Source organism: Lethenteron reissneri, chromosome 23 (genome assembly GCF_015708825.2).
Source record: "Lethenteron reissneri isolate LAM-NWPU_2019-01 chromosome 23, ASM1570882v1, whole genome shotgun sequence".
Classification (NCBI taxonomy): Eukaryota; Metazoa; Chordata; class Hyperoartia; order Petromyzontiformes; family Petromyzontidae; genus Lethenteron; species Lethenteron reissneri.
In genome coordinates this window covers 12,675,303-12,689,758 of record NC_083801.1, presented here as the reverse complement: position 1 = coordinate 12,689,758, position 14,456 = coordinate 12,675,303, and the positions used below count along the sequence as shown (strand labels likewise).

At 42.2% G+C, this 14,456-nt stretch overlaps 1 protein-coding gene across 1 annotated transcript; it reads left to right on the top strand.

Annotated features, from left to right (window-relative positions):
* The first annotated feature begins 4,974 nt into the window (after positions 1–4,974).
* Positions 4,975–12,965, top strand: LOC133346233 (coiled-coil domain-containing protein 14-like). Its single transcript, XM_061557773.1, has 5 exons — positions 4,975–5,295; positions 9,864–10,002; positions 10,833–10,912; positions 11,900–12,118; positions 12,937–12,965. The coding sequence occupies exons 1-5, from the start codon at positions 5,076–5,078 to the stop codon at positions 12,963–12,965; spliced, it is 687 nt and encodes a 228-aa protein (XP_061413757.1). The 5' UTR covers positions 4,975–5,075.
* The last annotated feature ends 1,491 nt before the right edge of the window (positions 12,966–14,456 follow it).

The window sequence follows — 14,456 nt, the reverse complement described above, 5'->3', positions numbered from 1 at the left end:
AGTTATTCAACAGCTAATGCGAAGGACTCCAGTATTCCTGCATCTTGTGAGTGTTGTTCCTCTTGCCAACAAACTCTGAAACGACACAATGATGCATGATATACTTGAAAGTGTACCTGTATTACTTTGCATTGATAAATAATGTGGGCATGAAGTGTACCAGAACCATGATTGCGTTGTTTTGCAATTCTGTAACTTGTACACTGGATAGAAAATTACCCCTTTTCCCGTTTTCCATTTGAATGATATATTAACCAAAAAACTACAGCCATGTAGACATATGCATTTAAAATAGCAGTAAGTCCCATAAAGTTGAGTATAAATAATAACCTTCCATACGCTGCAGAGGCCGACCTATCACGCATTGTTAATGGATGTTTCTTTTCTCCATCTGAACAGAGAATAACCTGGGCTAGAGGGTGTTTTAAATAGGCTCGTACATGTTCTAATCCATTCAAACATCACTGTACGTGCTTGTACTTTACATGACAATCTGATCAAACTTTTCTGTCCTGTGAGAACCATAAACGTGAGAGAGAGAGAACTCCACAAACTTAGTTTGCAGTGCTTCGCTCGAGCAGCTTGCATTCACAGATTAATCGGTATTCTGTAAAGTGAAACAATGTTTACAATATTGTTTGCAAAACAGTGGTCTGTTACTGAAATGTATCATACTAAGCCATAAGTGAGCTACGGGATAGCGGTTAAAATTGCCTGAAGGCAATGCCGAAGCCAAGTGCAGAAAAGGAACACCTGTTGGGGAATGGAAATTTTTTTTTACACACAATCATAATTTATGATACAGTCCCTTTGGCACACGAAACAATGGATTCAGCAACCAGTTTCATTCTTTGCCACGGCTAACAACACCGATGCGCATAGCCCTCGGATGTTTGGGGGTTTTACGGTCTATTTGGCATGAAGTCCGACGTTTTGCAGGCAACAATGATACATAATCTAGTCAGAAAGTGAGATTCTTCAATTCGTTCCTAATAAGAAACTCCCAACAAATGGAGCGAAGCGGGGCACGTGATGTCAAAACAACACACGGTAACAACCTGAAAACACATCAGAAAGCCGCACATCACACCAGCAAAAAAAAACTCCTACGCAGTAGAATCCGTGGTGAGTAATATTTGACCTGGTTCAGGGGTTGCGCACATCCCTTTACTGACAAGCGATATGGTCAAACAACGCCCACGATCAAAACTGCATAGGGCGCGCCCTTCGTCCAGAATTGTATTTAGAAACCGACAAGACGGCGATGGATGTGTGTGTTTGTGTTCCGTGCAATGCGAAACACTTGTGAGCGGAGTCGGGGCAAATGTGTGTGCTCGGCCTCTGTATGGGCTGTAAATTATTATTACTTAATAATGGCAGTTACTTACCCAAAAAAGCCTCACTTACGCTCAATACTTGTTTTTTTTTTCTCCAGAAGGGTCACCCTGCATTGGGAAACTTGGCCAACGTTATTTTTTGAGTGTTTGGTACGTAGTAGGACATCATCAGAGAACCAGGAGAAAACTCGAGCATACCCAGGAGGTGTCATTCATAGCTCCACACAGATCGTTTAATTTACACGCAGACCCACTGCAGTAAATCTATATAGTATGTGGACCGAGACAATTTGCTGTACTGCCACCTACTGGTCACCAAGCGACCTGTTGCCCCTCGCCTTGCATCGCGTGGTTCACCCGTTCAAGTGCTCGCTCTGCTCGGTTAAATGAGAACGGGCGCGCATTCTGGGTGATTTGGTTACAGGCAAACATTGCACGGCGTCGTTTAATTGCAATCCTCCACCTACACCCACGTGTTGTATGTCCTGTGCGTATGTTGAACTTGGTTCGCACCGTACGGAGCCAAGCGTGCCAATCGGAGGTGCTGACCGGAGTTGTTATGGGGTGTAGTGGGACGCTGTCTCCCCGACACACCTGGTCTTCACCTGAGGACGGCTGCTTGCGTTGTGGCCGAAACGTCGTGAGAATTATTTTATTATGTTTTATTTTTATTATTTTATTATTTCCCTTCTACGTAACTTTACCGAAAGAACCAAGAAGATAGTTTGTACCATTGGGGACCTCGATGAGTTAGAAAATGCCGTTTGTTCATCCCCATTTTGCATTTCTCCCGAGTTCAGGCTGCACACCCATGGCCAACTGATTAAACTCAAGAGGTCAAACACAGCTGGCTTAACAGTCTACACAAACTCAAACTCCAGCGCCAAGGGTACCGTGAGTGCGCTGTTGTGAGGACCACATCACAGTGCATTTTCCCACAGCAAGGCATAGCTTTTAAACCGGTATGTTTGGGGTGAGATAATACCACGTATTTGAAATATGTTTCAACCATAAGGTAAGCAGATATATATACAGCACTGCGTATGTTCCAACACAATGTTGAGTGCAACGGCAATATTGTCACCGTGAAAACTGGGGAACTTATATGTTTCGTTTTCTCCTTCGACCATACCGATTCAAGCCACGTTCCCGACAATGAAGCGCGCCGTCAAGAAGGGCGAGAGAAATGCCCCTTCTGGCCCCAAGACAAAGACGCAAGTGGCCAAGTCGGAGGAGAAACGACAGCAGGCGGCCAAAACCGTGAAAAAATCTCAGGCTGGCAGCAAAAAAGGTCAGATGCAAGAATAAATGTCTTACCGCCGTGCCCCCCCGTCCCCTCTGACAACCCGTGTTCGTCACCGTGAAAGTATAACACATTGTCTGCGATGTGAACTTCGATATTTGTATAGACAGCAAGCAAATACTGCAAACTGGGGTAGCTTGAATAATGCAATGCGTGTTTAGAATGTAATGTTGTACGGAATTATGGAGTGAAAAATTAAGTGTTGGCAGCATCTCATCTGTAAGACAATGCCTTGAGTCATTATTTTAATCCGGAATATCCCATCATCGTCCCTAATCGTGTGTAATAATGCACCCTCAAAGCGCTGCTCAATTGTAATTGCGGCTGTTGGATGTCGCGGCCAGCAGGTGGCAATACATTACTGGAACAGGAGAGTACTGAAAAATAACCTGCAGAATTTGGCTTGGGAGACATTGGAGGACAAATATAGCCAAGGCTACATTAATGCAGAAGCATATGCAGTTAAACCTGCCGCAAAGGGCATAGGTAAATGTCTAATATTAACCTATCGAAAAATTACCTCCCCAGCTGTTGCCACCACTGGCTTGTCAGAATTGAAAACGGTAAGAGGCGACTAATAATTACGATGTCCATGTAACCTGACCTGATGCAAGACTCGGGGGGGGGGGAGGGGGCTTGCAAGATGAGTATAATAATACGACAACATGCCACCCTACATTTCATTCCCTACAACGGAGAGATCCTTTTTGTAATAACAGATAATCAAATTGACAGGATATTAAGGCAAGCGGTATCCTATTACGCACGTGTTGTTGGGGCGATTTTAGCGTACTATATATATTTTGTGTAAACCTATTTAACCCACGTTATCCATCGTGTGACTGGCCGGCCCCTCCTTATCCCCAATAGCATCCTCCCAGGTGCTCAGGCAGGGTGTTCCCCAACTCTCCTCCCACGCTGCCACCGACTGTTACGCGGAGGCGAAGGTGGTGATGCCTTTGGCCAGGGGTTTCGCGGTGGCGTGCGGCCAACGAGTGCCAGAGGCAAGGCTCGCCCCTGTTGCTCAGGGTTTGTTGCCGCACGAACACCAACGCCGCCGAGCATGGGTCCACTCGGAGGAGTGCACGCAGCTATGGAAACTGTAACCATGATAACAGTTCCCTGGCGACCCATTCCTAATCTTCAAACAGGGCAGAGTGTATTAGGGCACTCGCCTCTACAAATGACGGGGTCCGTTGGTAGGGGGCGCAATGGTTGCGCGTTGGCTCAATGCGAGAAGCCCTCTGTTATCATCACCCCCATGGTGTTGTGCTACCAGTGGGCTGCAGACCTCGGGGCAATTGATTCTAGCGTGATGTAAAACACAATCACCGCTTTGTGTTGTTTAACCTATAAAATGAATCGTGCATACGTGGTCATAATCGTATGTCCACAAAAATGTGCATGCGAGTAATGTAAAGCATTACAGTACCGTATATTTATTTGGCCAACCGTTATAGCCATTAGTATTCCACGTCAATTTCAAAGCACATTTTAAAAGGAGCTGTGAAGGTAATTTTAGAAGCTTTTACGCGACGTGTCTTATGGAACAAGTGGGGCTTTTTAGCGCACCGCTCTCGGAACCCACAGCACAGATTCAGAGCCCACAGCACAGATTCAAATCCCACAGCACAGATTTAAATCCCACAGCACAGATTCAGAGCCCACAGCACAGATTCAAATCCCACAGCACAGATTTAAATGCCACTGATGTAAGAAGGCATGGCCGAGACGTAACTGCTTTGGTAACGACAGTTTTATTCATGCCTGATGAAAATTTGACATCCCCACGCTTTTCTGCCATAGGGATAATTTGACCACACTTGATCATGTCTGTCCGCAAGGCATGGGAAGGCTTTCATGCCATAGGCATAGGGGATTAACAAATGGATGTAAATTATCATAAATTTTTAGTGCTGCATTTATGATATTCAAAGTATAATTCTTAAAACCATCATATCAACACATGTCCAGTAAATGAAATGTTTTTTAATTGCTGCTGCCAGGATCATTTTACATTCTTTCAAATTGCATCACAATATTTTTTTTTATAAAGCATACAATATTACAATACTATACAGTAGAGCGAGTACACCAGGTTGGTTAGGATAGACATAATTAGAATTGGGAGCGAAAAAAAACCACTTCATACTTTTATCATCAGTAGCCATGATCAATCCACTGCTTGATGAAGACCTTCCCAAAGCCGTCGCCTTCTTAGTCCTACAATGTAACATTTTCTGTAACGCCCTCGGGCAATGCTGAAGGATTGCACAATCCTTGTATCGAGTGCCTCAACGTTTGTACACAAGGATTAGTGCTACCACCCAAAATATAGTGCATGTGTTAAATTAATTAAACATGTATGCAGTATTTGTTTTGCATGACATGTATTTTTTTGTAATATTACATTTACAGGTCTTAACCACCATGGGATGACAGTGATGGATCAGAGTTGGCTGCACGGTGCTAAAGAGTCGTCACATGTCGATCAGGGGCTAAGCCAGCCGATTACAGACAGAGTCCACAAACCTGGGAACCACATCGTTGAAAATGAGGATGGTACCAACAGCACCAGCCACCAGGTGTCGCCGCCAAAAACCACCACAGTGAGAGAATTGCTTGTGGAGCTCAAATCCTTGCTCACAGGACAAGGTAGAGGATTTCTTTTAATCTGCATGTACTCTACAGTCAGAACCTCTAGTGTTGTGTCAGCTGGCATTCTTACAAACAACACTGCGAGCATTGCTGTTTTTTTTTCTTCCAAAGCTCTCTTAAACCCATCTGGCAATTCACACTGAAGAGTCCTTCCTGTATATTGTATGGCTGCAGCAAAATACAGTATACAGGTTGACCCATGTGTTTCTAGGTACCCCACAAAAATGATAGGGACACATTCTGGAGAAACAATATTTTCATTCCGAGCCTATCCTCCCACAAATCTCAATACACATGGATATTAAGTCTCTGAACACTCTTTCCAAAATATAACACTGTCGCGTTCACAATATGTCATCACCTGCGGAGACGAAAGAGGGTCATTAGAAATCAGTGTGGAATAAATAATCAATCAATAATCCATTGGGTCTTTCGGTAAAGTCATGTAGATAGGTTCAAAGCCATCGCCTTCTCAGTCCTGCTTTAAGTCAAGATTTGGAATCAATAAATTAATGTATCACTAGGTATATACTGTACCATGTTTTCAAGATTATAAGACACTGGAGAGTGAGACACACCCCTAAACCTGTACTCAATGCCAATAAAGTTATACAAATCTGGTCACGCATACAAACCATATAAGACACCCCCCCCACCCCAACTTTTGCTTAACATTAAAGAGGGGGGGGGGTAATATGCACATTATGGTTTCCTATTTGTGCAACTACAAATTGGTTTGTATGTTGAAGATAGATTATATGTGCACACTATACCTTCAAGTGGAATGCTAATTACCATCGCTATCAGCTGACCTTTACAAAAAAGCATGTTCATATTCGTGTGTTAAAATAAAAAGGTAATATACGATAAAGCCCTCTGCCAATCAACTTTGGAATGAAGACATTCCCAAAGTGTCAGGGGGTTGTTTGACCATACTTTACGACACCCATTTGGATGGATTGGTAGAGGTGAGTTCACAACCCGTTAACATATCAATCCCCACAAATGTTAGCCGTGATCAGGAAATAAACTGAGGTCACCATGACTGCAGGGATTCATCTTCTTGGTTCTTTCGGTAAAGTCACGTAGAAGGGAAGTAATAAAATAATAAAAATAAAACATAATAAAACAATTCTCACGACGTTTCGGCCACAACGCAAGCAGCCGTCCTCAGGTGAAAACCAGGTCCGTCGAGGCGACAGTCTGAATGAAACAGCACACGGGCTTGGAGCATATATATAAGCTGGGCGCATTGACAAAGGAATTTGCATATCAACAGGAAATTAGCATATTTATGGGAAATGCAGGAATGTGATTAGTACTGCATATGCATGTGCATTATGCAGGATTAACAGCATCAAAGGGAGCTGCAGTTACTGCTGCTGCAGCAGTTGCTGCTGCTGCTGCAGTTTCTGCTGCTGCTGCAGTCACTGCTGCTGCTGCAGCTGCTGCTGCTGCTGCACTTGCTGCTGTTGCACTTGCTGCTGCTGCTGCAGTTGCTGCCTTATCCATTTTAATACATAGTGTTATATTAAAATGGATAAGGCAGCAACTGCAGCAGCAGCAGCAGCAAGTGCAACAGCAGCAAGTGCAGCAGCAGCAGCTGCAGCAGCAGCAGTGACTGCAGCAGCAGCAGAAACTGCAGCAGCAGCAGCAACTGCTGCAGCAGCAGTAACTGCAGCTCCCTTTGATGCTGTTAATCCTGCATAATGTACATGCATATGCAGTACTAATCACATTCCTGCATTTTCCATAAATATGCTAAATTCCTGTTGATATGCAAATTCCTTTGTCAATGCGCCCAGCTTATATATATGCTCCAAGCCCGTGTGCTGTTTCATTCAGACTCTGTCGCCTCGACGGACCTGGTTTTCACCTGAGGACGGCTGCTTGCGTTGTGGCCGAAACGTCGTGAGAATTGTTTTATTATGTTTTATTTTTATTATTTTATTACTTCCCTTCTACGTGACTTTACCGAAAGAACCAAGAAGATGAGGTCACCATGTTTTGTAGCAACTAGACACTACCCACCTACTACTAAATAACTGAGAGAGAAAAATAGACTCCTACTGCAATATGTAACACGCAATGGAGAAATAGTCACCAACTTCTACAAGTAGGGAAAGGTTGAAGGCAGTGGTGTAAACAAGGTCTGGTTTTATTGGTTGGGCTACATGTTAAAAAATATTCTCTCAAGCTTTTCCCATGTGTTGCTCTCAGGAGTTGATTTGGCTGCAAAAAACTTTCTTGTCAAATTGAAGTAAACTATGACCCTCTAGGACACAGGATAACTAAACTCATACAGTAGCTAAATTTTTTCTATAAAACATAGCTGAAAATAATTGCAATTTTTTTGTCATGCACGTGCGATCATTTTACTGGCAGCTCAACAATTAATTCGATTAATAAGGCTGCCTTAAACAATGGACCTTTGATCGCTGAGCATGGTGAAGGATAAAATAAGTAAGAAGTAACTGGGGAGAGAAATCCTAAAAGAGACAAGATAGAGAACTAAGAGAATTCCTTATAAACAGGTGGGTCGTCAACATGGACGTAAAAGTCTCCATTGACTACGAATTCCCCAACCTCTTCAAGGGTTGGGAATTTCGGAGGCTGGGCACTCGACAAACAGAAGCCGTTCGCGTCCCCCCAGGCTAGAAACGTGGGGCATGGGTATCACGAGTAGGGCACAATCGATATATCTCATTGGAGTGTACGGTTGAATTCACTCCTGAATGTGTGGTGTAGCAAGCCCATCTAAGCAAAACCAATAGACAAATAGTGCAAGAGAAAATAGGAGATGAAAAAAAAGTGCAAATATGCAGACAATATTTGGGTTGAGGCAGAGTTCTATTTTTGTGACTGCCCTTCAAATGAACCTTTTTTTCGAGAACTATTTTTTTTATACCATTCTAAAAACTTTGTGATTGGGAAACCATGGAGGAGAAGTGGCACAAATGTTTTCATTTACGGTTGGATTGTTATTTCTGCTGAACGAATTCCATTCCATCATTATATATAAGTAATCAACAACGCTTGATTACAGTAATGCACATTGTGTACTGTATGTGCATATATTGTTCTCAAAACATTGCTCCCACAGTGTAAATATATAGTATTGTTCTATTATGCATTGTTGTATACAGTATAATAATGGCCTGTTTATAGTGTAAGGTTTATATTTCAAAATATTTCTCCCAGAGGGTCTCTATGACCCAGCTTCCCACCCTTCTTCCCTGCGGCGCCTGCCATATTCTTGGTTCTTTCGGTAAAGTCACGTAGATAGAAAACAAAAATCTAAATTTAAAGCAAAAACCCACGACGTTTCGATCGCAACACAAGCGGTCTTCATCAGGTGGAGAGAAAAGAGGGGGCCAGCCTCCAAATGTAGCTGCTTTCAGGGTTCCAGAGTGGGCGGCGGAAAGAGCTGTGCAAGAGACAGGGGGAGAGGGATGGGGTTGAGCAGAGATGGGGGGAGAGGGGTAGAGATGTGAGGAGGGAGGAATTGCACCTCGGTACACCCATCAGACAATGGGGGGGGGGGGGGGGGGGCTGTTTTGTTTCCTCACGTAGCAGGGGAGAGGGAGGAGGACAGGGGGAGCTCCGTGTGGTGGAACACATGCACGATGTTGATTCTCTATTATTAGGCGCACAACAATGCACACAACAATGCACACAACAATGCACACACAATGTCACGTTAATATCCCCTTGGCTAAAAGGAGAACAAACAAGTATAACCCGTAAAAACAAAGTTTTTCACTATAAATCCTTTATATGCGTGGCGGCTAGAGTCCTCTCGTCCTCTGGCTTGAGATGGCTGCCACCTATGGGTCAGATGATTGCATGGCAGCATTAAGCAATTGGTAATTAAATATAATATTTTTGTCCTAAAAAGTGTAAAATTTTGGAAAAAATTTTTCACGAACATTAATTGTCATGCACAACGAGTCTGTGTGGAAAATGTCAGCTCGATTAGATCACGGGAAGTGGGTTAAAAAACGACGGAAATATTTGCACGTTCCTAAGCAAGCAAGCAAGCAAGTGAACTTAATATAAAGGATTTAAAAAAGACTAGCATCAAGTTGATAATATTTTTTTGTCAACTGCATCCAATCCTGCACCTACCAGCATGGGTGAAGTATGGTCAATCAACATCCATGCGCTGGGCAGTGGATTGACAAAAGGGTTGTAAAGAAGTATTATCCTCGTTCTTTGGAAATATATTTGCAACACTGCTGATCTAAGGTGGGTATGGCAGCTGACCGCAACTATTGGTAACATTTCTGTGCGACACAATTGGCCAATAGGGTTGAGTGTGACTGATTTGACATTAAACAATAATAAGCATTTACCGACGTGCTAGAATGACACGCGCGAGTGTTATAGAGTATCATATTTTGGTACATGACAGCACTTGGCAGACAGAGAGCAAGGCACAGACCCTGCCAGGCAATCCCTCAAGACTGTATGTAGTGTGTGTGGGTTTATCTCTCGAGTGACAGAGTTAAATATAAAATATATGGGGTATGCTCATGGCGTAACTGTTTAATGTCTGTGTGCAGGAGAGAACGTAGCACGCCTGGTGAAAGAGCTGGAAGAAAAGGTCCCAACCTTGCCGTCAGCAGTGAGCGGTGTTACCACCCAGGCTGACATCGCTTTGGCCTTGCTGCCTCTGCGCAGTGAGAACATCCAACTGCGAAGGTGGAACTCATTACATTGACACCACGTTGAACCAATGCAACTTTCTAAACAGGGAAAAAAGTGAAAATGCATTGCCATTCACGGATTGTATATGTTTTTAGCATCTTCCCATCGAGGTGGTGAAGGCCATTCCATTTCCCTACCTAATTCCCCATCTGAAACACTTGTTCTCTACCTTGCTCTGTGCTATATAGCACAATTACATTCCCACGTGCATTACAAATTATTCACTGCAGTAATAACATGTAACTAGATTTGCGCAATGAACCTCGCAACCTGAATTTGATTCCTGGCCATGGCTAGCATCGGTGACGAGTGATATTTGAACTGGTCCTGGGCCCCCCACCCCCTTCACCAACCTACATGGAGCAGCATGGTGAAGTATGGTGTGCAGAGGCCTTAATCAGGCAGCGGAGTGATAACAGCCTGTAAATGAAACTAAATGTATTCAAGACATGGAGTGTTGTTGTGACTTTAGACACAACATTCATATTATAATCCAAGACTAAAATATACTCAGAAAATATGTAAAGAATGTATTTACACTGAGCATTCTCCAATTACACCTGTTGACATACACTTCGTGCGGCCAGGTGGTGTTTGACTCAGAATATGAAGTTTGTACGTTCACTCTTCAATCAAACTGGCGAATTATATCTAGTCTTAGGACCCAGTCTTAAGACTCGGTGAGGCTTTTCTGGACAATTAAAAGGCATCATTATTATATTCTGCCCCAGCCAGAGAATATGAATGCTGCCATATTTTACATGAGAAAAAATATATAAGCATGTTAAAACAATCACACACACTTTCAATTGTGTTATGTTTAGAAAAATTAAAGAGATGAATGAAGAACTGAGACAACATGAAAGACAAGCGAATGCAACAACAGCAGCATCAGACGTGAAAGGTATGTACAAACTCTAATCTTAAAAGATGTACTGACATTTGTGCTATAAAAGCAAAACGCTCCCACCATGACGGCTCATTCATTTGAACAGGAAATTCTCATGTGGTACAGTACACCTTTAAGTGTTGATTGAATTTGTAGGGCATTGAGTCTATTGTATTTCAGCAATGATGCATTCTGCAAGACCTCCTGCAAACAACTAAGATTAGCAGATGATATTTAGCTTCATTGCTAGTGCATTTACTTATTCGTTTCCTAACAAACACGTTTTAATGTACAGCATATGAATGCGTATATTGGTGAATACTTGAGCTATTTACACCCCTGGTGATATTAACATTCGGTGTGTAACGATGCATCGATTCGTCAATTAATATAATTTTTTATGCAGACGATAATTGCATAGAATCTCATATATAAGAATCGAGTAAGGTAATGTGTTCATATAACTAACCCCACTCGTGGCCACTACATTCACCACAATGTTAAATAAAATTATTGAATGGAATGCAATACTGAATGGCAATAACTTTACAAAAACGGGCGGTAAGGGGGGGGGCGTTAAATCGATACACCTTAGAAACATTAATTTAATGGCTAAAGTATGTCTAATCTACATATCAATGTTATTCTCTATGTGCAAGACTTTCTATCTATGAGGCCCTTCGTGGTTTTGGGCCTGTCTATTTACAAGAACTGTTGGTAGCTTACGCTCCATGAATGTTGAACTCTTGGTAGTTCCTAGATGTAGTTTAAAGTGGGCCAAGTGCCTTCAGTCGGTCTGCTCCCTGCCTTTGGCAATGGAACTTTGTCCCAAGGCATGCTGATGTGAAACACATTAAATGTATTTGCATTTGCTTATCCTTTGGCTGGATTGATTGGCCAGTGGTTTTAGAGTTTTTTTTGTTAAGTGCCCTCGGATGCTCTGCATTAAGAGCGCTGTACAAAAGCAAAATGTATTGAAATGTATGTTCACTCTTTCCCAAGGATTAGCACTTCATGAAAGAAACTCATTTCTGCAAAAGCAACTGCAAGAGAGCCGGAAGCAAGCGGAGCAGCTGGAGAAGGAAAAATGGGGCCTACACGAGGCACTGCAGCAGCAGAACGAACAGCACGACAGGGCAGCACAGAATCTGCAAGAGCGCGAGAGGAATTTCCTTTGCCAAAAGCAGCAGCTGGAAATTGAGCTAAGGCGTGCAGAGTCAGGCATGTTATACAGTAAAGTGCATGTGTGTGAACAAAAAAAAACCCATCTATACAGAACAGTTTCATACAAAATGTACATTTTCAGATTCAGTGCCATATTGTTAGTTCGTCGAGCTAGATTTCAGCCCTTTGTTAATCCAGCGCTGGATGAAGGCTTCCCCACACCATGCTTAGAGGGATTGCTTGACCATACCTCACTACACTGCTCAGTGGGGGTTGGTGAAGTTGGGGAGCAGGACCTGTTCAGAAATCACTCGCCACTTATATTTGTAAAGGATTCATCACAGATTCATCACAGACCCTTAAGGTCGCATTGCAGTCCCATAAGGATTTAGGCTCCTTTGGCAATTAAAAATCATATCAGACGAGTGGAAAAACATTTTGATAATCAAGAATACCTACTTGATCAGAATGACAATGAAAGTGATCAGGGTACTCTGGGCTCTCATTCAATTGCCTTTCATTTTAATTTGACATATTGGCACGTGTTAGCCCACAGATTCATCATCTATCCTGAGAGTAGATCAATGCAAAAGATTTGTATACAATGCAGGGTATATAAATTTAACTACTGGTTCAAGGATTATTACATGATACTGTTATATCGTACAATGCCTGCAGAACTTTCTCAATCATCGTCGGGTATGGTCAGTCCACTGCTAGATGAAGGCCTCTTTATACCGCCGCCGTCCCCGTCCCATAGTCACACGATGCCGCAATCCATCTCACTCCCACACTTAAGCTGTTCTCATTACTCCCACTCTGTAGTCCTCATCCTCTTGGGAATGTTTTCTCCTTCGGCTGCCATTTATCCTCAGTCTTCATTGGCCATCATCCCTGCAAGTGATATGTGCTGCCCAAGTCCAGTTTCCTTTTTTTTTTCAAGGAGATAATACACCTCCTTCCCATATCTGTCCAGTCACATAAAAAAATATAAAATGTTTTTATACATCCCATCAGCCACACGGTCTTCTGAGTGCCCTTCATTTCCACGACATTGATTCAACACAAGAAAACTAGATTTATGTTGACACTGTTTCATCACAAGTCAGACTTGCTTCATCCATAGCCGGTAAACTGACAGATGTTTATGGGAAAGGACTCTCTCAGATATGTCTCAGTTAAATGCAAAACTATATAATACACAGCACAAGATGATAATAATCATAATTGTGAAGAATATAAGTAATAAAATAAACATGTAGACCCTCCAAAAAAACCTCTATTATGGAGAAAACAAGTACTTTATACAACATCCCAGCAGCCACACTATTTACAGTCAATATGACGTCTTTGTTTGTGCCCGTTCCCTGATCCATGCATCTCATTTTTATTAAGTATTTTATCCCACTTTTGATTGATATCCACAGCTAGTAGCCTTCATTATTTTATCCTGTGAAGGCGAGTGTTCAAGTTTTAAATTTCACATCAAAGGCTTCCCCTCATTTCAAAAACATTATTTTGCTTGAGAGAGCTGCATAAAATTATTGTGCTAAAAAAATTACACAGGGATCATAACACGTAAGAGGTCACAACAATGGAAGGCATGAAAGCAGCAAAAAGAAAGTTTATGATTGGGGAATTGTAAATACTCGCTCCTGGGAGAGAACATTGGATTCATTATCTATGCGAAAGAAAGTAACAAGATACACATTAGAAGAGGAATAAGACAATGAGATGGGCTCTCATTAAGGTTTCTAAAGTAACTTTGGAAGGACTTTCTGCACTAAAATAATTTATTTTTGGGTAAATATGGTATCTCATTACGAAAAATATTTCCTGAACCAAAAGCCTTTAACATCCTTTATTGTATAACCTTCAATAATTGTTCGTCAGATTGAGTGGCTAGCCTATTTCATATAAACTGTGGTCAATCTGTATACTTAGGATAATGTTCACTCTTTCATACTAATAAGGTGTGCAACTATTATGATCATTACTATAATACACACTTCTGTAATTATACTTATTTAACAGGACACAGACATATATAATAGGAGCATGGATTAATAACATTGTGGCCGGGATAATGAAGTCCATACAGTACGACAATTTAGCTTTCATTTCACAAGTCGAGGTGGTAGAGATGTTTCTTTGCCCCAGAGCTCCTGGTGGAGGCCTTTTCGACCAGTAGTGGCACGATCAAGCAATTACAGGGCTGCACCGTTACCATTTCATTCAAATAAATGTTGCACAAATGTTATTCTTGTGGGTTTACTGCGAGTCACTGTGTGACTGGCCAAACGGCATGAAAATATGTACGTATGTTATGAGCATTAACCATGATCATTTGTTGTCAGACCTGACAGACGTTCATATCAGCGTACAGAACCTGCAT

What these genes read in the sequence shown, in the direction of transcription:
- LOC133346233 (XM_061557773.1), top strand. Translation starts at nt 5,076, where the DNA reads ATGACAGTGATGGATCAGAGTTGGCTGCACGGTGCTAAAGAGTCGTCA. An exon ending in ATCCTTGCTCACAGGACAAG is followed by an intron (nt 5,296 to 9,863) that starts GTAGAGGATTTC and finishes GTCTGTGTGCAG; the next exon opens with GAGAGAACGTAGCACGCCTG. An exon ending in GAGAACATCCAACTGCGAAG is followed by an intron (nt 10,003 to 10,832) that starts GTGGAACTCATT and finishes TGTTATGTTTAG; the next exon opens with AAAAATTAAAGAGATGAATG.